We start from the raw sequence: 25878 nt of genomic DNA, 5'->3' as shown, positions 1-25878 counted from the left end.
GCAATCGGCGGACGCTTTGGCGCGCTTGCGCACTTTGGGTAAAGAGGAGCAGAACCCCGCCCCATCCCGCGGCTCAGCTCCTCCGCTGTGCGTGCGAGGGACGTCAGGGGCGGCGCCGCAGCAGTTACCCCTGGTAACGGGGGAGGCAGGAGGAGGAGGAGGAGGCGGAGGAGGAGGGATTCGGCTTGAGGATGGTGAGTGTGGGGGCCCTGGCCCCTCCAGAGCTGACCAGTCAACCCCCCTCCTATCCCCAGGCCCAGGGCGGGGCGCTGCGCTTAAAGCCGAGGAGGACGTAGGATGGAGCTCACCTTGATCTTTGGGGTTCTAGATCGGTTTCAGGGGCGAAGGAGGAGCCCCTAAAGTGGGCCTGGAGGGAGGCCTAGGCCTGGGGAGAAAGGAGGGGTTTGCGATGGATCCGAGGCGTGGAGAGGGGACTTGAGGAGTGCTTGGCTGGCGGGGAAGAAGCCTGGGCACCATCATCTTTCTAGAGACTGGATGAAGGCGGCTCTGGAGCTGCGGTGATCAGGCCGAGCTCACAGATCTTACTGCACAGTCGACCTCTCGGCTCCTCGGGACTGTGGGGTCCATCTGAGACCCAGCCAAAAGTGGCAGAGGCTGGGCGCCACTCTCTTTGAGATCACCCTTGCAGCACCAGGGAGCTGTAACCTAGCTTTCCTAGATGCTCGCGTCTCTGAGTGAGAGGTGTATATAGGGAGTAAGTCCCAGGACAATAAGAGGTACCGCTGGGAATGGATGTCCCTGTGCTGAGCGCGCTCTTGCAGTCCCAACTTCTTCGATGAAAGTTCGTGAATGGTTGTTGATGAGGGATTTTTCGTTCCGTATTTATTCCATGTTGATAGAAACAAGTTAACCTCCCGGGTCCTTGCATTTCCTTCAAACTTGCAGTGTCCTTTTGCCTGTGGCCACATGAGGACCAAAGGTCTTCGCCTCAAACTAAAAAGAATGAGAAATAGAGAGTGAGCATCAATTTGATGCAAGCCCTTTCTCCGTTAGCCGTAATTAAGGCTGTTTTCAGAGTGTAACAAAGTATACGGTGTGTGACAGATTTGACCGGAGACACTCAGTTCCTTGTTGATTTTTTTTTAATTATTATTTTGTTTATGTGTATGGGTGTTTAGCTTGCCTGTATGTTTGTGCGCCACGCGTGTGTCTGGTGCCTGCAGAGGCCAGAAGAGGGCTTTGGTTGCCTGGAACTGGAGTTACAGATGTCTGGGAACCATCACGTGGATGCTGGGAAATGAACACTGAGCATTGCTGAATATCTATCTCCCCTCCTTGTTGATTTTGTATACGATAGATCGAGAGTAAAAATGAAGTTACAGGGAAATGAATATTTTTAGAGGTAGCCAAAGAAAACGTTATTTTAAGGCATTTAGAACAAGTTAGTTGGCTTACTAACTGCTCTGAACCAATTACAGTTCTTCCCTCCTACCCCTCATTATTTTTGTGAAAATATTGAGCTACTTCTGTTGACTTAAGAAGAAAAGCCTAGGACTAGGGGTATAGTTCAGTGGGTAGAGGTTTGCTTAGCAAGCATGAAGTCCTGCATAAAACCGAAGATGCTAGTATCTGCCTGCTATCCCAGCTCAAGAGGTGGAGGCAGGAGGATCAGAAGAAGTGCAAGGGCTACATATTGATTTCCAGCCTGGATATATGAGACATGTTCTCAACAAAAGATGAAAATAATTGGGCAGGGGGGAAATTACATATCTCCTTTATTCATATTATTGAGCAAGTGAATTTTGACAAAAAAATTTACAATCTCAAATTGTTAAGTAGAATTATTTAATCTGAGGTTGTCAATCACACTTCACACTTCTTGTTACATTTACAGTTATGTCTAACCTCAGGCTAAACAGATTTTAATAAGTGTTATTCTTTTTATTATTTATACACGAGCTGCCCATTTAAAAGCTAAGTTTATCTTAACAAATGAGTACAGATCTAAATATTTACACAGAAAATAAACGGATTTGAGAAAGGGGCCCTGTAACCCCTGTAACCTCAGCACTTGGTAGGTAGAAGAAGGAGCAGGAATTTAAGACCAGCCTGGGCTACATAAGATTCTGTCTCATAATAAGTAGGTAATTTTTAAATTAATGAAAATAATTAGAACCGCAATTAAAAAGCCTTGCCAGGCTGTGTGTGGTGGCTCATGCCTGTAATCCCAGTCCTCTTGATGCTAAATTAAGAGGATCACTATGAGTTAAGAGGACAACCTGGGCTACAGTTAGTTCCAGGTCAGCCTCAGCTAGAGGGAGACCCTGCTCCAACAGCCATCCCCTTAAAAGAAAGAACCACAGGCCAAACCAAGAGAAAATAACCATGAGAACCATGAGAGTTAACTTTCTTCAGTTTATCAATTGAGTAGGGTATACAATTTTATGATTGCTTAATTTATAATTATAGGTCACAGTAGATGAAGCACTGTTCATGTTTCTAGGTGCAAATTGGCACTGTATTTAAGTGTATAACAAATTGACTATGTATATACAAAAGTTGAATACCACTACAGTATTCACAGTATTTGATGCTCAAAACAGAGTTTAGTGTATATGTGTGTGTGTGCGTGTGTGTGTGTATATGTGTGTGTGTGTGTGTGTGTGTGTGTGTGTGTGTGTGTGTGTGTTTCCTGCAAATATGCATGTATACCATAGGCATGTCTCATGTCCAAGGAAGCCAGAAGAGGGCATTGCATCCCCTGAAGCTATAGTTAGTTTTGAGCCACTGTGTGGGTGTTGAGAACTGAACCCTGGTTCTCTACAAAAGCAGCAAGTGCTTTTTGTATTATTTATTTTATTTTCTATGTTGAATATTTTGCCTACCTGTATGTATATATACCACATGAATTCCTTGTGCCTTCAGAAATCAGAAGAGGACTTCAGATCCTTTGGAACTGGAGTTACATAAGGCAGTTGTAAGCCACCTGGTAGGAATAAGGCCTGGGTCCTCTGTAAAAGCAACAAGTGCTTTTAACCACTGAGCCATCTCTCCAGGTCCAAAATAATTTAAAAAAAAAAAAAACAAAAAAAACCTATTGGATTTACTCATTTTATTTATCCGTATTTTGCCCGCCTGTATGTATGCATACCATGTATACTTGCTGCCCTCAGAGGTCAGAAGAGTGCATCAGATCCCTAGGCACTGGAGTTATGTCTATGTAGGTTCTAGGAACTGAACTGAGGTCCTCTATGGGAATAAAAAGTATTCTTTTATTTATTTGTTTGTTTTTATTTATATAAGTACATTGTAGCTGTTTTCAGACATACTGGAAGAGGGTATCAGACTCCATTATAAATGGTTGTAAGCCACCATGTGGGTGCTGGGAATTGAACTCAGGACCTCTGAAAGAACAGTCAGTGCTCTTAACCACTGAGCCATCTCTCCAGCCCCAAAACAAATGTTTTAAAGTGAACAACAAGAAACTAGGATAGTGGAGTGTGGTGGCACACACCTTTGATCCCTTCACTCAGGCAGAAGCAGGTAGCTTTCTGAACTAGCCAGCCTGGTCTACATAGTGAATTTCAGGCTAGCCAGGGATGTATTATAAAGACCACCCTCCCAATATCAGAGAGTGGGTAGGGGAGGAGAGCTAGGCAATGGTGGTACATGCCTTTCGTTTCCAGCACTTGGGAGGGGGAAGCATCTCTGTGATCTCTGTGAGTTTTTAGGCCAACCTAAAATTTGGACCTGGAGAGATGGCTCAGTGGTTAAAAGCTACAGTTTTTCCAGGATAGCCAAAGCTATGCAGAGAGAATCCTGTCTCAAAACAAACAAACAAACAAACAAACAAATACATAAGCTTGGCAGTGGTGGTGCTGGTTTAATCCCAGCTCTTGGGAGGCAGAGGCAGGGAAATTTCTGTGAGTTGGAGGCCAGCCTGGTTTACAAAGAGTTCCAGGACAGCAGGGGCTGCACAGAGAAAAACCAACAAAAACAAACAAACAACAAAAAAACCAAACAAACAAAAACAGAAAGGAAGAAAAGAAGGAATGAAGGAAGAAGAAAAGAACTAGGGCAAATTAGTTGAGATTATCTGATTTAACAAATCCATTTTTTCTTCAAATATATAAGTTATTTTTAGAACTGGAAGTAGAACACTGAGTTTAAACAGTCACTGTCATGTTTAAGTGTGTCACATCTATTATCCCTGGTCTATATAGCAAGTTCCAGGACAGCCAGGGCTACATCAGGAAATCCTATCTCAAAAAAAAAAAAAAAAAAGAGAGAGAGAGAAAGAAAGAGGCGGAAGGTTGGAGAGATGGCTCAGTGGTTAAGAGCACTGACTGCTCTTCCATAGGTCCTGAGTTCAATTATCAGCAACCATCTGTAATGGGATCTGATGCCCTCTTCTGGTGTGCCTGGAGATAGCTACAGTATACTCATATCATATACATAAAGTAAATAATTCTTAAAAAAAAAAAAAAAAGGAAAGAAAGAAAAGAGAGCTATGTGTGTAAGGTAAGGTTTTATCACTGTGAGGAGACACCATGACCATTGCAACTCTTTTTTTGTTTGTTTTGTTTCTCTGGGTAGCCCTGGCTGCCCTGGAACAAACTCTGTAGACCAGGCTGGCCTTGAACTCAGAGATCCACCTGCCTCTGCCTCCCAAGTGCCGGGTTAAACGCCTGCACCACCACCTCAGGCCACCGCAGCTCTTATGAAGGAAAACATTTCACTGGGGCTGGCTTACACTTCAGAGGCTAATCCATTATCGCCATGGCAGGAAGCATGGTGGCATGAAGGCAGACATGGTACTAGCAGCAGAAAGAGACAATGAGCCACAAGGCCTGGGTTAAGCTTCTGAAACCCCAGTGACAGTTCCACCAAGGCCACACCTACTCCAACAAGCCACTCCCTGTTCACCACAGTGTCGAATGTTTTAAATTTCAGCTGTGGCCAATGCTTTTTTCTTTCCAAATTTGAGAGATTGAAACAAAAAATATTTTGAGCTTCTGTGAACATTTAGGGTCAGCCGTGTATCCTGACCTTGCAATCACATTTCCTTTTTTTTTTTTTTTTTTCCTTTTTAGCTCATTTTATTTTATATGTATGAGTGTTTTGCATGCTAGAGGGGGCATCGGATTCCCTGAAATTGGAGGTTTGGATGCTTCTAAGTGACAATATAGGTGCTGGACGTGGAGTCAGATCCTCTGCAAGAGAGAGCAACAAATGCTCTAAAGTGCTGAGTCATCTCCCCAGACCCTCACAGGGATTCCAGGGCCATTGCTCCACGTCTCAGCAAGATACAAAGATGGTAGTCATTTGGCACATAACTAATCACTGTTGTTTACCATGAATTCAATTCATCAATTATTTATGGACTACTTCCTTCTTACATGTAGTTACTGTACACACACCACTTTTTGTTCGTTACATGTATTTTGGGGGTCAGAAAGTGTTAAGTGAAAAAAATTTTGTTAAGGTCACCTGCATACAGGCAGATAAAACATTCATACACCTAAAACCTTTAAATGATAATAAAAAGAAAATGGCTCCATAATTAAAGAAAGCTTGCCATCCTCTCATAGGACCCAGGTTCAGTTCCCAACACCCACATAACCACACACAACCACCTTTAACTCTAGATTCAGGGGACCTGACACCACCTTCTGACCGCTGCATCTTCCTGCACATATGTGGTGCCCATCCAGATACACCTTGGCTTACATGTGTACATATAAAATATGTATATTTTTTTTAAAGAAAGAAAATATACCCATAGTTACCCATGATGGCTCATTCCTGTATTGTGAGTTCCCTGAAGCTTGATGGGGAAAGATTATGAGTTCAAAGCCAACCTCAACAAGTGAGTTCTGTCTTAAAATAAAAAGGGCTTTTAAAAGGACTGGGTAACCTAGTATGTTCAAGGCCCTAGGTTTAATCCCTAGTTATGTATGTGTGTGTGTGTGTGTGTATATATATATATATTTGAGACAGGGTCTCTACATAGCCATGGCTATCCTGAAATTAACTTCATAGACCACGCTGGCCTCAAACTCATAAAAATCCCCTTGCCTCTGCCTCCTGAGTGCTAGAATTAAAAGGTTTGTGCCACCAAAGCCCAGCTAACCACTAGTATATACACACATATCACACACAGAGACACACAACCTCTAAAGAAATACAAGAAAAGAAACAGGACTGACAGAGTGTTTCTTTCCAGCTCTGTACATATGGAAATGTGACGGTTGTTCTGAGCAGCTTCTGTGCGCCCTTCCTTACAGCATCACCTTACTCAGTCCTCTCCATGTTCCTCATCAGATTTCGTCCTTTTCCTTTCCTCGTGGAGTCAGCTCAGCTCAGTGCAGTCTGAAGTTAGAAGCAGCCTCCTGTTCGTCAGGCTGGTGTCTGCTGAGGGCCCCACTCTTCCTCAGGAACAATCTGTGTCTTTTTATTTAGTAGAGAGATGATAAGAAGGAGAACAAGTCTTGGGTGCAGATGAGGCATCTCAGTGGGTGAGGGCTTGCCTCCAAGCCGATGGCCGATGTTTATGGGGTCCCCAGGGCCCACACGGTGGAAGGCGTGTGCTCATTCACAAGAGCTGTCAGCTGATGTCCACAAGCACTTTGTACCGAGCACACACACATGCACACATGAAATAAGTAAACAAGTATCATTTTAAAAAATAATTACAAAAAAAGAAAACACAATCCAGTTCTTTGTATAAGGTCAATAGGACCCTGTTAAGAGGTGAACTGAATTTGAACTCTGTCCCATTTAAGCTGCTTAGGGAGGGAATGTGCTTGACAGCTCAGTGGGGTCATGCTGTTTCCATCTCCCAGCACGTTCCTCTACCACCCCCAACCCTCCACTTTGGTTTCTTTGAATGACCTAGTTTGTGTCTTTTAGGGTCAGAGTACCATGCCTCTGCCGTGAGTTGACTGTAAATGGATTCTGAGGCAGGTAAATGTCTGTAGTCCAAGCCAACTGTGGAGGCACATGCCTTCAATCCCGACACGCCATAGGTAGGAGCAGCATGTTTCTGAGTTTCAGGCCAGCCTGGTCTACACAGAAGTTCCAAGATGGCTAGGGCTATGTAGAGAGAGATCTGTCAATAAATAAATAAATAAATAAATAAGCAAGCTCACTTGCTCGCTCGCTCGCTCACTCTGCAGTCCGGAGCACATCTCTTCAAGATGTGGTTGTAACAAAGTTTGTTTAAATGTTTTGTGACTGAGTTCAGGTGCTTCTGCCCAGCACAGATAACTTGTACGTGCTGAAGTCGGTAGCATATGCATACAGTTGACAGGTTCTTGTCTCTCATTACCTGTATTCAGTGTCTGTGGAGCATAAACCTGCATAAAGATCACATCTCTTCTGCCTGGAACACATTGTGGGTGTTAATGACAGTTGAATGAATGGCTGTTTGGGTCAAAATTACACTGTAAAAATTAACGTCATTGTTTTTATACAGTAAAACTTATCCCCATCATACATTTAACTTTTAATGAATGCTTTCTTTCATCTGACATTTAAAATAAAGCGTAGCATGGAGACGGCACACAGCTCAGGGTGCAACACCCTGCCCTCTTTCATCTAACCTCTTAAATCAGCTTACCTTGTACCTTTCTGGCAGAACCCTGCTAGCTAAAAATAGCCTCCTCCCTATTTAGCGAGCCCTGGTAATCCTGTGATCCTGCCCTGGATGCTTGGGTTGACACAGTGCGCTGTGGCATCAGCACTTGTGTCCCGAGTTGGGCTTGAGATGCCATTTTCATTTTACTGGAAGGGAGAAAATATTGGCTGAACTTTCTTTCTGTGTCATTTCACTTAAGGGTGAAGCATCTGATGTTATTGCCTAATAAGGAAGAGTGTTCATTAGAAATCAAAAGTGCTATAGTCTGAACTATTAGGTTACAAAAGGTGTCTATAGTTAGAACGGCTGTGTCTTCTCTCAGCTGTACTTCTTTACTGAGTAGGAATTAGGAGGGGCGGGGCCAGGTGCACTGGTGCACACTTTTAATCCCAGCACCTGGGAAGCTGAGGCAAGATCCCTGTTGAGGCCAGCCTGGTCTACATACTGAGTTCCAGGTCAGCCAGGGCGTCATACTGAACCCACTCTCGGAGCTAGGGATGAAGCATGCCCACCTGACACGTGCGAAGCCCTGCTTCAGTTCCTCACATGTGGAGAAAGTTCGCTCACTTCAGCTGGACACTACAACAAAGTACCGGTGTTTTCCCCTTAATTGTTCAATTTCAGATGTTGAGGATGTGAGAAAAACTTGGTCTCCAGGCAACAGTTTATGTATCCAGTGATTTCTTTCCTTTTTTAAGATTTAAGTTTTGCTTTTTAAATTATGTGCATATGCCTCCATGTGGGCATGTGCATAGATGCAGGTGCCCCAGGAAGCCAGAGGCATCAGATCGTGCTGGAGCTGGGGTTCCAAGCAGTTGGAAGCCAACCCACATTGGTACAAGACTTGAACCTGGGTCCTCTGCAAGAGCAGTGTGTTCTTTTCCCTGCGGACTCACCTCTCTAGCCCCATTAAGTGGTTTCTTAGTGAGGAGGCACTTAATGAAACACTGAAACTGTGGGCCTGAGACATGGCTCACCGGTTAAGAGCACTGGCTGCCCTTCCAGGCGTCCTGACAACCACGTGGTGGTTCACAGCCATCTAGAATAGGATTTGATGCCCTCTTCTGGCATGAAGGTAATAATGCAGATAGAGCACTCAATGCATAAAATACAAAAATAAATAAATCTTAAAAAAAAAAAAAAAAGAAAAACCGAAAGTACTGACTTTAAACTTTGTAAATAGTAAAACATTTTCTGTAAAATGACAAGGTCTTCCTTGTCAATTTCTACACTAGGAGATAATCTATGAGAGTTTTACCTATGTCATTTAATGTGTTAATTTGATAAATTCCTATATTTTAGTGTATTTTAGGAGCTAAGGTGACCTTTTCTGTCTCCAGTCAGGGTCTCAGGATGAGTAATTCAGTGCTTTTTCCTGTTCTTGGTCCTTTTATATCCCAGTCCCCGTGGGGTCTGAAAGATTGCACTATTAATGAATGAGTTCAGTATAGCTAATAAGAATTGAGAAACGACCTTGTTCGGGTGTTGATTATGAATGCCGTGCATGTTCAGGTGTTGACTACGAATGCCTTGAACAATATCTCAACCTCTCTGTCGTGTTCAGGAATTGCCTATGAGTGCCTTAGACGATGTCTCCTTCTCTGTGTTGTGTCTGTTTTCTTCTGTAACAGCTAGTTTATGCTTTGCGACTCTCCTGTTGGGTTCTTATAAAAGTCAGATGGAGGTCAAGTGTTTTGAGCCCAATAGTAACTCAGGAGACTTCTCATAAATATGGCTTGAAGACGGAATTGAATCAAACTAGAGTTAAATGAGATGAAAATAAAAATATGCCCTTCCTTAAACAACAAGAGTGAAATCCTGCCCATCTTTTGTTAGCTTCAGATGTATTCCACCTTCGTCCTAAACCGTTTGGCATGTCTTTGTCTGTCTTAGACTGTTTGCCGTTCTGCTGTTGGAAAGAGGCTGCAGCATGGAGAAGTCACTGTGGCCCTCAGCTGCCAGCACAGCGGCCACAAAGGGCACAGGAGGCTGCCCATCCGCCTGCACATTTCCATGTCACTGCCCAAAGACCTAATGCTGAGAATTATTTCACAGAAATAGTGTTTGATCTTCATCAACAGATTGGCTTGAATTCTCACCTGGTGCAGTGTGGATGAGAAACACAAGTGTTTTGTACAATTCTAAATTCTAAGACTCAGCTTGAAGGAATTTCTACTCTGGCTGGGAGATTAGAGTATATGACCTTAAAATAGTATCATCTTTTTTTTTTTTAAATATTACTTATTTATTTTTATTTATGTGAGTACACTGTTGCTTTTGCTACCCAAGTGCTGGGATTAAAGGGGTTTACTACCACTGGCAATCTTTTTTTTTTTTTTTTTTTGCGACCAAACTCTTGTGATCTTACCATCATCCCACACTGCACTGTGTTACTCAGCCCCTTCTCTTGCTGCCACTTCCGGGTCACAGTCTTTCATCTGTTAGTAGCCAGTGTGCCCTTGGATCTCCAGCAAGACTCAGCACACTCAAAGCTCAGCACAGCATTCTTTGTAGTCTAAGCCTTCTTTGCTGAGAATTGGCTGGGTCTGCCCACCTTAGCAGCACTGTTTCCTGTCGTAATGTCACTTCCCCAGCACACTGAGTCCTTGCCCTTCTTACTCTGTGTCACTTAGGAACATTCCCAGTGTCTGTGTGAGGGCTGACAGCACAGAAGAAAGCACCCACCACCTTAGAGTCCTACATTAGCTAAGGTGGGTAATTCTAGTATCTGTCTCGTGCAGTGGCAGGAAGCTTCACTCTGGAAGTGGGGAAGTCTGAGCACTGACTGGTCTGACATGCCAAGCATTCTAGTTGAAGTGTACAGGGAGAGCTTTAGGAACACGGGTGGGTAGCACGTCACAGCTGGGGTGCCAGCTAAGCGGGAGTCATGGGATGGGGAGGGACAAGCTACGCTGCTGACCTTGTTGCTGCATTTCCCACACCACTAAGGCTAAAGGCTTGGAAGGAAGAAGCAAGTGGAACCAATGGCCGTGGAGTGGATGGAGTGGATGGAGTGGATGGAGTGGATGGAGATATGCTAGCTGTCCGTAACGGAGGACAAAAGTTATAGCAGAAGCCATTCTGATGTCTGCTAATACCAAAGTCACTGCCACCAAGTAACCTGTCTCTCTTGTGATTGTTCAAGGGCTTGCTCTCTATTTTGCGCAAATTGAAAAGTGCACCAGACCAGGAGGTGCGAATCCTCCTCCTGGGCTTGGACAACGCTGGCAAGACTACCCTGCTGAAGCAGCTTGCATCCGAAGACATCAGTCACATCACACCTACGCAGGTGAGTGAGCGCCCCCTGTGACAGGTGCTGTCACCAAGGAAGATGGAAAATGCTGTCCCAGTTTTGTGTCTGTCACTGTGATAAAATGCCCTGACCAAAAGCAACCTGGGGGAGAGGGAATTTGTTTGAGCTCATTCTAGATTATAGCCCATCATCCTAGGGAGGTAAAAGTAGGAGCGTGAGGCAGGGGAGTCACATCCACAGTCAAGAGCGGAGAGCGCAAGTGCATGAAAGGTCTACTTATGCTGAGCCTTCCCTGTACCACTCCCACGAGCCAAGCTCAGGAACCACAACAGGCAGGCCTTCCACCTCAGTTAACATCATCATAACAGATCTCACAGATATGCTCATAGGTCAGCCTGATCCAGACAATCCCTGACTGAGGGCTGGTTCTAGAAGGTGTTAAGGTGACTATTAAGACTGACCAATGCAGTCACTGTGGGAGATATAAATTTATACACTGCCATGCTTCATTTCAGAGAAAAGTCTGTATTGTCTAAGAATAATCAGATTTCAAATACATATCCGAGAAAGTCCATGCATGTGAACTAACTAGAATAGTCTGCCTCAGAGAGAGAGGAAGTACAGCAGGGTTACTAGAGCTGGGAATGCAGGGAGCCTTGTCTGCTATATAAATCAGGGTTTGTAAGGTGAGTACATCTGGATGCAAACAATGTAAATGTACTTAAGCCATCAGACTTTACAATTTAAATTTTTATTTATATATATAATATATTACATATATTATATTATATATATACATATATGTGTGTGTGTGTATATATATACACACACACACACATACACACATATATATATATGTATAGAAATGATTAATCCAGGAACACGCCTTTAATCTGAGCACTCAGGAGGCAGAGCCAGGTGAATTTCTGTGAGTTTGAGGCAATCTGGTCTACAGAGTAAATTCTAGGACAGCCAAGACTTAATAAAGAGAGACCTTGTCTAAAAGAACAAAGGATAAGAAGAAGATATATTTTATGCCATGTATATCCTCCCATAATTTTAAGAGTATGTCCACACATTTCCATCATCTTTCTTAGGCCTAAATGACTATCCTAGATCCCTCCCCTTTTTATTGTGCTGAGGATGGGACCCAGAGCAGGTACCCGGCATGAGCTTAGAAGTGTAGTGTGTGCTGTGACTGTGCATCCGGATGGTAGAGGACGAGGAGCAGGAGTTGGAAGCAGCCCCTGACTACATTGTAAAGTCTAGGTCAGCATGAGCTCCAGAGAATGGCTCAAAGAAAACAACAGTTTGTAGCCAGGCATGGTGACAGACTCCAGTGACTCAGAGGCAGGAAGAGAGAGATTACTGTAAGTTTGGAGCAATCTGGTCTATAGAGTGAGCTCCAGGGCACTGAGACCCTGTCTCAAGGAAGCGTTAAATAAAACAAATAGGGCTAGAGAGATGGCTCAGTGGTTGGGAGCACTTAGGCTCTTACTGAAGACCTGGGTTCAGTTCCCAGCACCCATGTGGCAGCTCTCCCAACTGTCAGTAGCTCAGCTCCAGGGCCTTTGACTCCCCTTCCTGCACATCAGATATTCACGTGACAATTCTTAACAGTAGTAAAATACAGTTATGATGATGCATTGAAATAATGTTATGGTTGGGGTCATTTCAACATGAGGAGTGTACTAAAGGACTGTAGTAGCCGGGCGGTGGTGGCGCACGCCTTTAATCCCAGCACTTGGGAGGCAGAGGCAGGTGGATTTCTGAGTTCGAGGCCAGCCTGGTCTACAGAGTGAGTTCCAGGACAACCAAGGCTATACAGAGAAACCCTGTCTCGAAAAACCAAAAAAAAAAAAAAAAAAAGGACTGTAGCATTAGGTAGGGTAAGAGCCTCTCCTTTAAAGCACCTACACATTGGAGGTTTGGGCAAACCAGTCTCAGCATTTTCTGTCCATGACTGTGAGACCCTGACATCAGGTTACCGGCTGTGCTGGTGTGTGTTCTTCATGGCCTGTGAGTCTTAGCAATTCGCAACTCTTTGCAGAAAAGTCATTTCAGCTGCTACCAAATGAGCAATTTTACAGCTTCTGAACAAATTTAATGTATAGCCCAAGGAGGAGCAAATTACAGCAGTCTAGCCTACAAGGCTGAAAACACATATTAGTGTGTCAGGATTCCTGCCAGAAAGAGAAGGGCTGGGGGTTAGTGTCGGCAATAGACTGTATTTTCCAGAGCACTGAGTGCAGACAGAGCAGGTCTCCAGTTATAACTCAGCGTCCCAGCGCCTCCCTTCAGGCTGTGTTTGCTGTGTATAGACAGTCGATTTTATATTGTTGAGGTTTCATACTTATTCTCTAAAAACACACTCAGTGTATTGTTGTTTAATATTTGAAAAGACATTAGATATTCATTCACTGTAGTCAATTTAGAAAGCAGAAAGGAGTAAAGTTGAGAACAACTGAGGAGATGGCTCAGTGAAAAAGGGGGATTGCTGCCAAACTAGATAGCAAGTGTTCAATCCCTGGGTGAAAAGAGAGAACTTGTCCTCCACACTTAGCAGTGTGCACACGTGCATGTGCGTGTGCGCGTGCGCACATATACACACACAAATAGTAAGAAGGAAGAACGTTTAAAATTTAAAAAGAAAATGTGCGTAGTGCCTGTTGTCTTGTTTTGAGTGAGAGTGGCCCCTATAGGCTCATGGGTGGGAAAGACTAAGAGGTGTGGCCTTGTTGAAGGATGTGTGTCACTGGGGAGGGGCTTTGAGGTTTCAAAAACCCATGCCAGACCCAGTCTCTGTCTTTCTCAGCCTTCAGATCAGGATGTAGCTCTCAATTACAACTCCAGCACTACGTCTGACCGTGTGCTCCCGTGCTCCCCACCATGATAATGGACTACACCTTTGAAAGTGTAAGCCAGCCCCACACTAAATGCTTTTTCTGAGAGTTTCCTTAGTCGTAGTGTCTCTTCACAGCAAGCAGTACAACAGTGACTGAAGCAAAGCCACTTAGAGCCACTAGCGCTTAGGAATGTTACCATTCAGGTTTTCCCTGTGCACATATGTGGGCACATGTGATGGGTGTGTTTAAGATAAAAACATCCCAGCAGGGTTGTGCACACCCTCAAACCCAGTATTTGAGTCAGAGGCAGGAGGATCTCTCTGAGTTCTAGGCCAGCCTGGTCTATATAATGAGTTCCAGGTTGACCAGGGCTACACAGTGAGACTTACCTCAAAAATAAAATAAAATAAAATAAAATAAAATAAAATGCAGATTGTGTAGAATATAGCATTTTTCCAGAAGGAATGAGGGAGCGAGGGCACACACCTTTAATCCCAGTACTCTGGAGGCATAGGTGAGCTGATCTGAGTTCGAGGCCAGCTTGGTCTATAGAGTGAGTTCCAGGACAGCCAGGTCTACACAGAAAGAAAACAAAAAGAATATAGTATTTTGTATCATCTTTTTTATTCAAAGTTAATTGTGAACATCTTTTTGCTTTGTTGTTGTTTTTGCTTAAACAAGGTCTAATGTATCCCAGCATAGCCCCCAACATGACAAATGGCTGAAGATGGCCCCAAACTCCTGATCCTCCTGCATTTACCTCCTATCTGTAGGGATTATAAGTGTGCCCTACCATACCTGGCTGTGTGCAGTGCTGGGAATCAAACCTAGGGCTTCCTACATATCAAGCATGCAAGCACTCAGCAACTGAACAACATCCCAGAGCGTGAACATCTTTATATACTGGTGGACACACTCACAGACACACACATCTGTGGATGTATGCACATACTACTGGTGGACACACTCACAGATACACACATCTGTAGATGTATGCACAAACTACTGGTGGACACACTCACAGATACACACATCTGTGGAAGCATGTACATACTACTGGTGAACACACAGATACACACATCTGTGGATGCATGTACTTAACTACTGGTGGACACACTCACAGATACACACATCTGTGGATGTATGCACATATTACTGGTACACACACTCAGACACACACATTTCTGGATGTATGCACATATTACTGGTACACACACTCAGACACACACATTTCTGGATGTATGCACATACTACTGGTGGACACACTCACAGACACACACATCTCTGGATGTATGCACATACTACTGGTGGACACACTCACAGATACACACATCTGTGGATGTGTGCACAAACTCATTTGTTATTATTTCCGTAGAATGATTTCCTAGTATGTTGTGTGGATCTGATGAATTGCAAAATTTGTTTTGTTTTGTTTTCAAGATAGGGTTTCTTTGTGTAGCCCTAGCTGTCCTGAAACATACTCTGTGTGTAGACCAGGCTAGCCTCCAGCTTAAGAAATCCACCTGGTTTTGCCTTCCAAATATTGGGATTAAAGACATGAACCACCATACTCAGTGTGATTTACAGAAGTTTAATAAGTTATCTTTTTAAAATTACATTTGCATGGGCCGTAGCAGAACATGCAAAGATCAGAGCATATGGAAATCAGAGGACAATTACAGGGATTAGGTCTTCCTTCCACCCTGTGGGTCCTGTGACTGAATTCAATCGCCCTGCTTGGTGGCAAACACCTTTACCCACTCAGCCATCACTGGCTTGAGTTTCAGTTTAAGGCAGTGTCTAGTTTATGCAGGGCCCTGGCTTCAATCGGTAGCACAGAAGAAACAAAACCAAAAAGCCAGAAGTTTAAGGAGATGATACATCTGGTCACATCACAGCATTTACAACTGTTAGTCTGTTTAATTCCAGAAAGGGTTCAATAGTACTTGATTCTATATTTAATAGCATTGTTGAGTAGAATTTTAAAATTATAGTTAGGCATGGTGACATAGTCCTATAATGCCAGCAATTAAGAGATGGAGGCAGAAGAATCAGAAGTTTGTGGTCTTCTCAGCCACCACATAGTGAGTTCAAGGCCATCTTGAACTACATATCTATCTACCTATCTCAAAAAAAAAAAAGAGGAGGAAGAAGAAGAGGAGAAGAAGTAGAAGCAGAGGAAGAGGAAGAAGAGGTGGAGGAGGAGGAGGAAGAAGAAGAAAGGAAAGAAAAGAGAATATTTCAGATGCACACTAGTTTTTTGTCAGCAAGTTGCCATGAAGCAGCCACTGTCACTTTCATGATAAGTTGAAGCCATTTCTCTTCAGAGTTCTTGAACAGACAGTTTATTCGGTCATGGGTGACTTAGAAGAGTCCTAGTCAGCACAGTCCCAGTTCTCCTCTATAAGTTTCTCTGTGGAATCAAGCGAGCGACAGTGCTGTCTGTGCCACTGTGCTGTGCCAGACCTGATGGGCTAGGCAGCAGTGTTGGCAAGCTGCCAGGTGAAGCAGATGGCTTGGAGGCATCCCCAGACCCACATAATTCCAGTTACTCTGGATGAAATGTCACGGATGTTGTAGCAAAGTATTGATTGGATATTCAAATCCTGGATTCCCTTTATCATTCTTGCCAGAGAATATTTTTCCCTCTTTCTCGTGCAGTGCTTTCCTCCTGAACCCCAAAGGTCTTGTTAGTTTGTTTCTCTCTACAATAATTCCCAGTTGCCATGACTTGTTCTACTTGAATATTACTCTGAATGCTAAAAACAAAGATTTTCCCATTCTTTCCTTTCCTTCCTTCCTTCCTTCCTTCTTTTTATTTTCTTTTTATTTATTTTTATCCATTTTATTTTTTTTGTGATAGGGTCTTAGTCTGAAGCTCTGGCTAGCCTGGAACTCACCAAGTAACCCACCACACTGGTTTTGAACTTGCAGCAATCCTCCTGCATCAGCGCTGAGTACCGGGATTAAAAGCATGAATCCCATGCCTGGTAGAAGTTTTTCTTTTCCAGTTCATCCAAGGTACCTCCTAAAGCAGTTTCAAGGGAACCCTTGTTGGCTTCTGTCATGGTCTGTGACTCAGGCCACCACTTCTGAGACTGAATGTGTGATCCAGCAGACACCACCTCCTCACTCCTCTGACAGTCCAGCTACAACCCCCTCTGCCCCACAGTTGCCTCAGCTCAGCTCCTGTCTCTCTGTTGACTCATGAGACATTTCTTCAGAACCTCCAGATTTGCTTGTCTCTCTTTAAACTTAGCATCTGTACTTTTTTTCTTGCCTTTAACTTCAGCTTCTGCTTCCTATTATTTACATGAAACATCCTGTTAAACTTAACATCTTGAAGACCTCATGAGGAGAGGTCTGTGTTGATCACAGGTAATCCCATGTCCCATTATCCTTAGCAACATACAGGTTTACAAATACATGATATGGATTTTTCTGTGGCTTGGGAAAAATGGAACCTGGGGCTCTGTGCATGTAAGGCAAGCTGCCTGCCTCCAGGCTGCACCCCAGTCATAGTATACAGTCCTTACTCTAAAAACATCATGTGAGCCAGGTGGAGGAGCACATGCCTCTAACCTCAGTATCTGAGAAGGAAAGCAGGAGTACAGAGGTCCATCCTCTGCTACTTAGCAACTTCCAGCCTGTGCTACATGAAAGCTTAACTCAGGGAAGGAAAAAAAAAAAAAAGGAAAGAAAGTAGCCTTCTTGCCTCACCATTATTAACAATTATTCTACTGAATGAAATAAACATTTGTAAGTAAATATCAGTTTGTAAGTAAATATCATTTGTAAGTAAGCCATTTGTAGTATTAAGGGTATTACATTGTATCATAACTGGCAGAATACTTAAGAACTTATGTAAAAAGTAGTTATTAAAATTTGGGAATATGGGAGCTGGAGAGATGGCTTAGAAGTTAGAGTCCTTGTTAGTTTATTTTCGGGACTGGGGAGATGAGACAGGTTTCTATGTGTAGCCCTGTCTGTCTGTCTTGGAACTTACTTTGTAGACTGGGCTGGCCTCAAACTTCACAGAGATCTGCCTGCCTCCGTCTGCCTTTGGAGTGAGAGGATTAAAGGTGTGCACCATCCCGGACAGGCATGCTCCTTGTTACTCTTGCAGAGGCATCAGGTTCAATTCCTAGCACCCAAGTGTTTTCTCACAGCTATCTGTACCTCCAGCTCCATGGGCTCCAGCTGCCGCTTCTGACCTCCCAGGAAGCATGTACATGATGCACATACATACATGCTGGCACAATATTCATATACATTAAATAAACCTAAAAAGTAAGACACATTAACAAGAATATCTGGAAATCATGGCATGGTGTGGCTCACTAATAATCTTAGCACTTGAGGGACAGAAGCAGGTGTGTCTTTATAATGTCAAGGCTAGCCTGGTCTACAGAGTGAATTATACTTCAAAAAGGGGCTGAAGAGATAGCTCAGCCATTAGAGTTCTGATTTCTCATCAGAGGACCTAGGTTCAGTTCCCAGCACCTACATGTTGACTCATAACTCCAGTCCCAGGGATCCGATGCTCTCTCTTCTGGCCCCCAGGAGCACTGCACATGTGTGGTACACAGACATACATTCAAACACTCACATACCTAAAATTAAAAAGCCAAGTATGGTGGTGCACACCTTTAGTCCCAGTACTCAAGAAGCAGAGGGAGGCAGAGCTTTGTGAGTTTGAGGCCAACCTGGTCTATATAGTGAGTTCCAGGACAGCCAGAGCTATATAGTGACACACTGTCTAGATAGATAGATAGATAGATAGATAGATAGATAGATAGATAGATAGATAGATATCTAGCAATAGAACTGACTGGTGCACCCTGCGTGTGTTGTATACCTGAAGCCCAGGTTCAACCCCTAGCTTGCATGTACTATTAAATGTAACTTTGTAAGAATTAATTGGTCCTTTTTTTGTTATTTTTACCCCTTGTCTCTTTCAGGGATTTAACATCAAAAGTGTACAGTCACAAGGTTTTAAACTGAATGTTTGGGACATTGGCGGACAGAGGAAAATCAGACCATACTGGAGAAGTTATTTTGAAAATACTGATATTCTTGTAAGTAATCATGACATGTTTGTCTTTGCTAACATTGATCCGAGTGAGCAGGGCCAGCAGAAGGCTGCAGTTGTGAAGGAACAAGATGTTTGGCTGGCTGTCAGTGACAGTGTTGTGCCCATATCCACACTGGCAAAGTGTTTGTAATCACCAGAAAATGAATAACAAAGGCGGTCAGAAGATCTTGCCCTGGCTCTGTCTCCCCTAGTAACACATTACATCTCCAGAAGAGAGTGGTAGTTAGGGGGTCTTGATCAGGTTCATTTCTCTGTCAGCTAAAGAATTAAAAGGCAAGAAAAAGCGGCAGAAGCACAGGCAGCCTGAAAGAATCTAACTCCACATAGAGTCAGTAGCTGAAGAAAGGCGTTTGCTGGGGATGAGGAAGCACATGCAGCTGACACAGAAAGACACACATACACACACACACACTCCACAGGCATACACACACCCCACATGCACACACACACATCACACACACACACGTGCACACACACCTCTCACAGGCACACACACAGACACACACACCCCACAGGCACACACACATACATATGCACACACACATACCCCACATGCACACACACACATCACACACACACACACACACGTGCACACACACACCTCACAGGCACACACATACACACACATCCCACAGGCATACACACACCCCACATGCACACACACATCACACACACACATGCACACACATCACACAGGCACACAAACGTGTGCACCAACACTGCCCAGGTCCTCCTCTGAGGTGGACAAGACTTGCAAATTGGTCAGAGGTGAGGAATGAGAAAAGAGAATCCAAGAAGATCTCCATTTGGATTTGTTTTGGTGCTTCTTGTTTTGTTTTGTGACAAGGTCTCATGTGGCCCACACTGGCCTCAAACTCACTCTGTAGCTGATGACGACCTTGACTTCCCGATCTTCCTCCTCCCAGCACCGTCAGTATCATGATTACAGATGAGCCACCTTACCCAGTTGGTGGTTTGGGGTTTTCTTTCCCTTGAATCAGGATCTCACTGTGTAATTTAGGCTAGCCTGGAACTCAGAGAAACCATCCTGCTTAGCTTCCTGAATGTCAGGATCCAGGAGGAGCTGTCATGTCTGCCACATCGTCGTTGTGGGTGAGAGGAAGTATATTAACAAGGTTGAAAGCATGTGCCTGGGCAGTGGATGAAGAAAGGAACACGGTTTGGACGTTAGGCTTGAAGAGCTTCCGCTCACAGGAGACTTCAGAGAGGCAGCCATTGGCATATGAGACTGAAGCTCACGTGAGAGTTCCAGGCTAGAAATAACTTGGGACTAATCAGTATGTGCATTGTAACTAAAGCCTTGAAAGTAGACGAGGCCACAAAAGCTGTGGCTGAGAGGGAAAGGCAGGGTAGAATTCTGGGGCGTCCTGACACTTGCCGGTGAGGAGATGAGCTAAGAGCTTTCCATTGCTGTAGCGTATCCCCAGCACAATCAACTTAGAAACGGTTCCATTGGCCTCTCCAGGGCCTGGGAACCCTGTTGTTCTGGGCCTTTGGCAAGGCTGCACTGTGGCTGGCAGTGTATTGTAGAGGAAGCCTGATTCCCCAAGTGGCTAGGGTCTCAGTTGCCCTAAGTCGTGCTCTCAGTGGCCTACCCTACCCCCACCTCCACCAGGGGCCACATGTGCTTCAAGGTTTTTCTTTCCTGAGGCTCCACCCCAGTGGCCTTGCCTTCCAGGCGCCAGCACACAGGTGTGCACTGCCTTGCAAGTTCTCACTTCCTTTTTCTTTGCTCCCTCGCCTTCAGCTGTGTCACCTTACAGCTAAGGTCACCCCATCACCCCAGACTGTTCATGTGCTTTGCAGACACTCTGCCTTTGTCACTATCATTCCTCTATTCCTCCTCTTCCTCCTCTTCTCCCTTCTCCTTCCTCCTCCTCTTCTTCCTCCCCCTCCCCTCCTCCTCCTTTTCCACCCCCAGCCCAGGGTCTCATGCCTGCTGAATGGCAGGAACTCTGCCCTTGCACTGTGTCTCTGGCCCCACTTCATTCATGTTTTCATTTATTTAATGCCTGTTCCTCTCACAATAGAGATTCCATGATAACAGGGACTTTTGTATATTTTTAATTTCTATTTATTATTTGTGTGTGTATGTATGTATATGCATGCACATGTGTATGAGTACATGTATGTGATGTGTATGTGTGCTGGTGCTTAGGTACATGTGGAGATCAAAAAACAGCCTTGTGGGTCAGTTCTCTCCTTCCCTCTTCTGTGGTTTCCAGGGATCGGGTTTGGGCCTGCTCAGCCATCTTGCAGGACCTGATTTTTTTGTTTTGTTTTGTTTTGTTTTGTTTTCCCCTCTGTTATTGGTTCCTGGAAAAGTACCTCAGATAATAAAAGGGAAGCCATTGAAGATAGTTTTTTGACATGAGGTAGAGTGTGGAGTTACAGACTTAAATTGCCTCCCAAATCTAAGACTTTGTGTATTCTTGAGGTGAAGTCCAGGTCTGCTGTGTCCCTCTCTGAGTGAGACCTGTGGCACAGAGGAGGGGCTGTGTGAAATACGGAGCACATCCACTCACTCGCGTTCTCTTCTGTCTCCTTGTTTTTCAAGACAGAACTTCTTTGTGTAGCTCTGGCTGTCCTGGAGCTAGCTCTGTAGACCAGGCTGGTCTTGAACTCATAGCTCTTACTGCCTTCACCTCCTGGTGAAGTACTGGAGTACTGGATTAAAGGTGAGCACCACTACTCTGGCCTCACTACATTCTTAACTTAGAATGTAAAGGTATGCTACCCTTAGCAAACACACTGCAGGCATGGCATCCTACAAGCCCTCTGAACAGGTTCCAGCCTGTTCTTCACGCTGGGTTATCGGCTCAAGTGGATGAGAAGAAACAGGCTGCTGTCAGTTCATCCATCTTTCACCCGACTATTCCTTCTGTATGTATATAAGACAGGCCTGAGTATGTCCCAGGCTGGCCTTGATCTGCCTCTGTACTGAGGATGACCTGTTCTCCTGGTTATCCTGCCTCTAATTCCTAGATGATGGGATTCCAGGTGTGTGTTAGACACAACCTTATGCAGTCAGTGCTGCAGATCATACCGAGAGCTTTGAGTAGACTGGGTGTCTTAGTTAGGACTTCTGTTTCTTTGATAAAACACCATGATCAAAAGTAACTTGGGAAAGAAAGGGTTTATATCAGCTTACACTTACAGCCAACAGTTCAGCACTGATGGAAGTCAGGGCAGGATGCCGAAGCCATGGAGGAGTGCTGCTTATTCACTTGCTCCTCATGGATGTTCGGTCTGCTTTCTTATACCATCCAGGACTACCAACCCAGGAGTGGCACCGCCCACCGTGGGCTGGGCCCTCCCACATCAGTCATCCGTCAAGAAAATGTTCCGTCGGCTTGCACAGAGGCCAGTCTGTTCAGGGGAATTTCTCAATAAGGTTCTCTCTTTCCAAATGATTCTAGCTTTTGTCAAGTTGACATAAACTTAGGCAAGCACTGTACCAATGGAGTTACATCCCTGGCCCCTTCATATTTTCAGTTTAAAATTTTCAGATTTATATAACGCTCAGAAACAGTAATATAATAAACCCAAAATATAAAACCACCACTCAGCTTTATTCCGTCCGTCTTGGGCAGTCTTGGTTCACTGTACTTTTGGGTATTTTAAGGCAATCTTGGGCATTGTTTTTTTTTTTTTTCCTTCATTCACAAATACTTGAAATATGCAAAAAAGTATATCTAAATTGAGAGTGTTGTTTTGATCTCAAAATTAAAAACAAAGCAGGGCTTAGCATCCAAATATCAAATACTCAGACACAAACTTAGGCCTAAGCCTGTGTGTCAAAAGCTCCAAAGCTAATTAAAGAGAATGCTTTTCTAGTATAAATGAGGTCCTGGGTTCAATTCCCAGCTTTGCCAAACTACATAATTACATATAAATCAGATTTTACTAAATAGACAGATATTTTATGTTCATAAATAAGAAAACTCAATATTGCTATCAGTTAATATTTAACCTACCTAATAGTTCAATGTAATCTCAATCAAAATTCTGGGTAATTATCTTATAGTTATTGCCAAACTGATTCTAATGTTTTATGTGGGAAGACAAATAGTCTAGATAGTCAGTATAACTTAAGAATTTAGCTAGACTGCTGAATTTCCCAACTTTAAGATTAACTCTGTCTGGGTGAGGTACCAGGGTGGCAGAGACAGGTAGATCACTGTGAGTTTAAGGCCAGCCTGGTCTACATAGTGAATTCCAGGACAGCCTGGAAGTCTGAGATAGAAAGACCATATCTCTGAAAACCAAAAGGAAAAAAAAAAAAAAAAAGACTTACTCTAAAGCTACAGCATAATCAAGACAGCACATGTAATAGAAAAAATATAAGAATTGATCACTGGGGCTGAAGAAATGGCTCAGTGGTTAAGAGCACTGACTGCTCTTCCAGAGGCCCTGAGTTCAATTCCCAGCAACCACATGGTGGCTCACAGCCATGTGTAATGGGATCTGATGCCCTCTTCTGGTGTGTTTGAAGACAGCTACAGTGTACTCATTTACATGAAATTAAATAAATAAACATCTTTAAGAAAAGAATTGATCAGTAGTGTGAAGGGGGACAAACTGTAACCCCATGAATATACGTGAGCTAGCTAAGAGGGTGCCAGGGGGGGCTTACAGCATACGATGCTGGGCCAGCAGTTATCGTCACACACCAAAAACCAAAACCATCTAGACATAGATCTTATTCCTTTCATAAAACACTCTAAATTAAATTGGGGAGATAGGGGAGGAGGTAAGACAGGGTCTCACTATAGAGCCCTGACTATCCTAGAACTCACTGACTAGGCTGGCCTTGAACTCACAAAGATCTGCCTGCATCTGCCTTCTGAATGCTGGGATTAAAGGTGTGCACCACCACACCTGGCCTCTCAAAATCAAATCTTAGACACAGATAGAAACCCCAAACTACATACCTTCTAGAGGCTATTACAGGAGGGCATCCAGAGGACTGTGAGTTTGGTGATGGGGACCCCAAAATACAGTCCATGAAAGGGGAAAAGCTGGACTTCACCAGAATTTAAGCCTCCTGTTGTATGAAAGGCACTATTACAGAACAGAGAGAAACAGTGAGACAAGCTGTTGTGAGACAAACTTACTTACTGCGGACTCCAGCATGGGTGTCAGCTCACAAAGCTGGGAACCTGCATCCCAGTCACAGCCTGCAGACAGCTCAACGGGTTGGAGTGTCCTTTATGGTTTGTGGGGCCTCAGGGGCCTCCCTGGCCAACAACCCACAGGGAGTAGCCCACCCTAGCACTGGGGTTTTCATTCAGTAATCTCTGGCCTCCAGGAATGTCCTTTTCCACCCAAGTGGATTTTTTCCCCCTTTCCTTTAAACTACCTCAGCCCAGTAGGGTTGTAAGAAAGATAGTTGGAAGTGTCATTGCACCTGCTTGTCTATCCAGTGGCGTGCGTTTGTTTGTTTGTTTGTTTTGAGACAGGGTTTCTCTGTGTAGCCCTGGCTGTCCTGGAACTCACTCTGTAGACCAGGCTGGCCTCGAACTCAGAAATCCGCCTGCCTCTGCCTCCCAAGTGCTGGAATTAAAGGCGTGCGCCACCACCGCCCGGCCCCGGTGGCTTTTTAGATCTGCAGAACACTCAGGTTAGCATCATGTCGTCTATATAACAAAGCCTTTCCCAGAGGATGGGCAGGGCAAGGTGACGTCCCAAAACCACTGTCCCATGACAAATAGTGGTCACAAAGATAGCCCTGACAAAGCACACTGAAAGTCTGGTCATGGGCTCTCAGTGGTGGTGGGTGAGCCCAGAGGGTCATAGGACAACACTAAAGTCGGAGATAGTCAAGGTCTGGGCACGGCATGGAAAGGTTCCGTCCATTTATATTACTTGCTTCCTCCGAAGATCACGGTTGGGGGACAGTGCGGATAGGAACAATTAGCTCCCTGCACTCTTCAGTCATCCTCCCAGAGCCATTACAGTTCCATGACCTAGAGCCATACCATCCTCTGGGACCCTGCCTGACCAACCTTTTCTGTACTCCTCTGTTAAGTTCTATCTGGCCCTGGAAACTGGGGTTCACTCCCAGCTTCTCTTATTCCTCATTCCGTCATAGCAGCCGCCTCCTCCATGGTCCTCCAGCCATAGCTATTTGTGGGGACCTCAGACCGAAACTACCAAGTGTTTGTAATGGCTTCCATAAGCCAGCCCGTGAAGGACTGACCTCCCTCATACTGTCTCAGGTCATGCAGCCTTTACCTTAAGAGGGATGGGAAGTAACATTACTCAGATTTTCTGTCTCCACAGAAATCAAACAGATCCCATCCACCCCATGTTCCAAGCCTCACAGCCAGGCTGAGACAGCCTACTTGTTTAAACTTCCCTAATTCCAGCAGGTCAAGCTCTGAGTGTTTCCTGATCACCCAGCTTCCATTGTTAGGCCTTCAATTACACAGTGGATCACAGATGCACAGATACCCCACCCCCCTCTCTCAGCTCTTCAGTGTCTTTTATTACTTTTAACACAGTTTTTGTTTTAGCTATGGGTTCCAAGCTCTCAAATCCCAGGAAGGACTCCTGAGGTACAAATCTAACTTGAATTCTCTTTTCTTTCTGGCCCTCAAACCTTAAGAAGCGGTAATCTAGCCCCCAGCCTCATCCTCTAGGTTATCTCAGTCACATGCCAGTCAGAGGCTAACATGAAGGATGCTGCCATCTCCCTCTCTTGTTCCAAGTGCTCCTGTGCACGAACGCTCCTGCCTGGTGGCCATCTTGGCCTCTGGTGCATTTCTAAAAGTGCACAACAGTGGCCAGGCAACCCCTGCTGCTGCTGGGCAACAGTCTCCACCTTGTGCATTGATCTCCAAGACTGTAACATTTCCTCTAAACCTTTCACTGTTGTTTTTAGGGCATCTCTGTATTCATATGGTGGACCCCACTCATCAAACAGGCAAGTAACCCCATACCATACAGATGAGGACTGCCATTCTGGGATTATACACACACACACACACACACCCCTAATCCTGACGGCTCAACCTCAGTTGCACGTCTTACTACCCAAAGCAAGAACCCCTCAACTGCT

General features: G+C 44.5%; 1 protein-coding gene across 1 annotated transcript in view; it reads left to right on the top strand.

Moving 5' to 3' along the window:
- Positions 1 to 41: 41 nt before the first annotated feature.
- Arl3 (ARF like GTPase 3) overlaps positions 42 to 25878 on the top strand; it is a 45447-nt gene continuing 19610 nt past the window's right edge. The window contains exons 1-3 of the mRNA XM_034510755.2: positions 42 to 194; positions 10746 to 10889; positions 18661 to 18777. Coding sequence (XP_034366646.1) covers positions 192 to 194; positions 10746 to 10889; positions 18661 to 18777 — 264 coding nt within the window. The 5' untranslated portion in view covers positions 42 to 191. The remainder of the gene's footprint in view (positions 195 to 10745; positions 10890 to 18660; positions 18778 to 25878) is intronic.

Source organism: Arvicanthis niloticus, chromosome 1 (assembly GCF_011762505.2).
Source record: "Arvicanthis niloticus isolate mArvNil1 chromosome 1, mArvNil1.pat.X, whole genome shotgun sequence".
Classification (NCBI taxonomy): Eukaryota; Metazoa; Chordata; class Mammalia; order Rodentia; family Muridae; genus Arvicanthis; species Arvicanthis niloticus.
The sequence above is the reverse complement of the archived record's forward strand: the minus strand, read 5'-3'. Positions and strand labels throughout refer to the sequence as shown.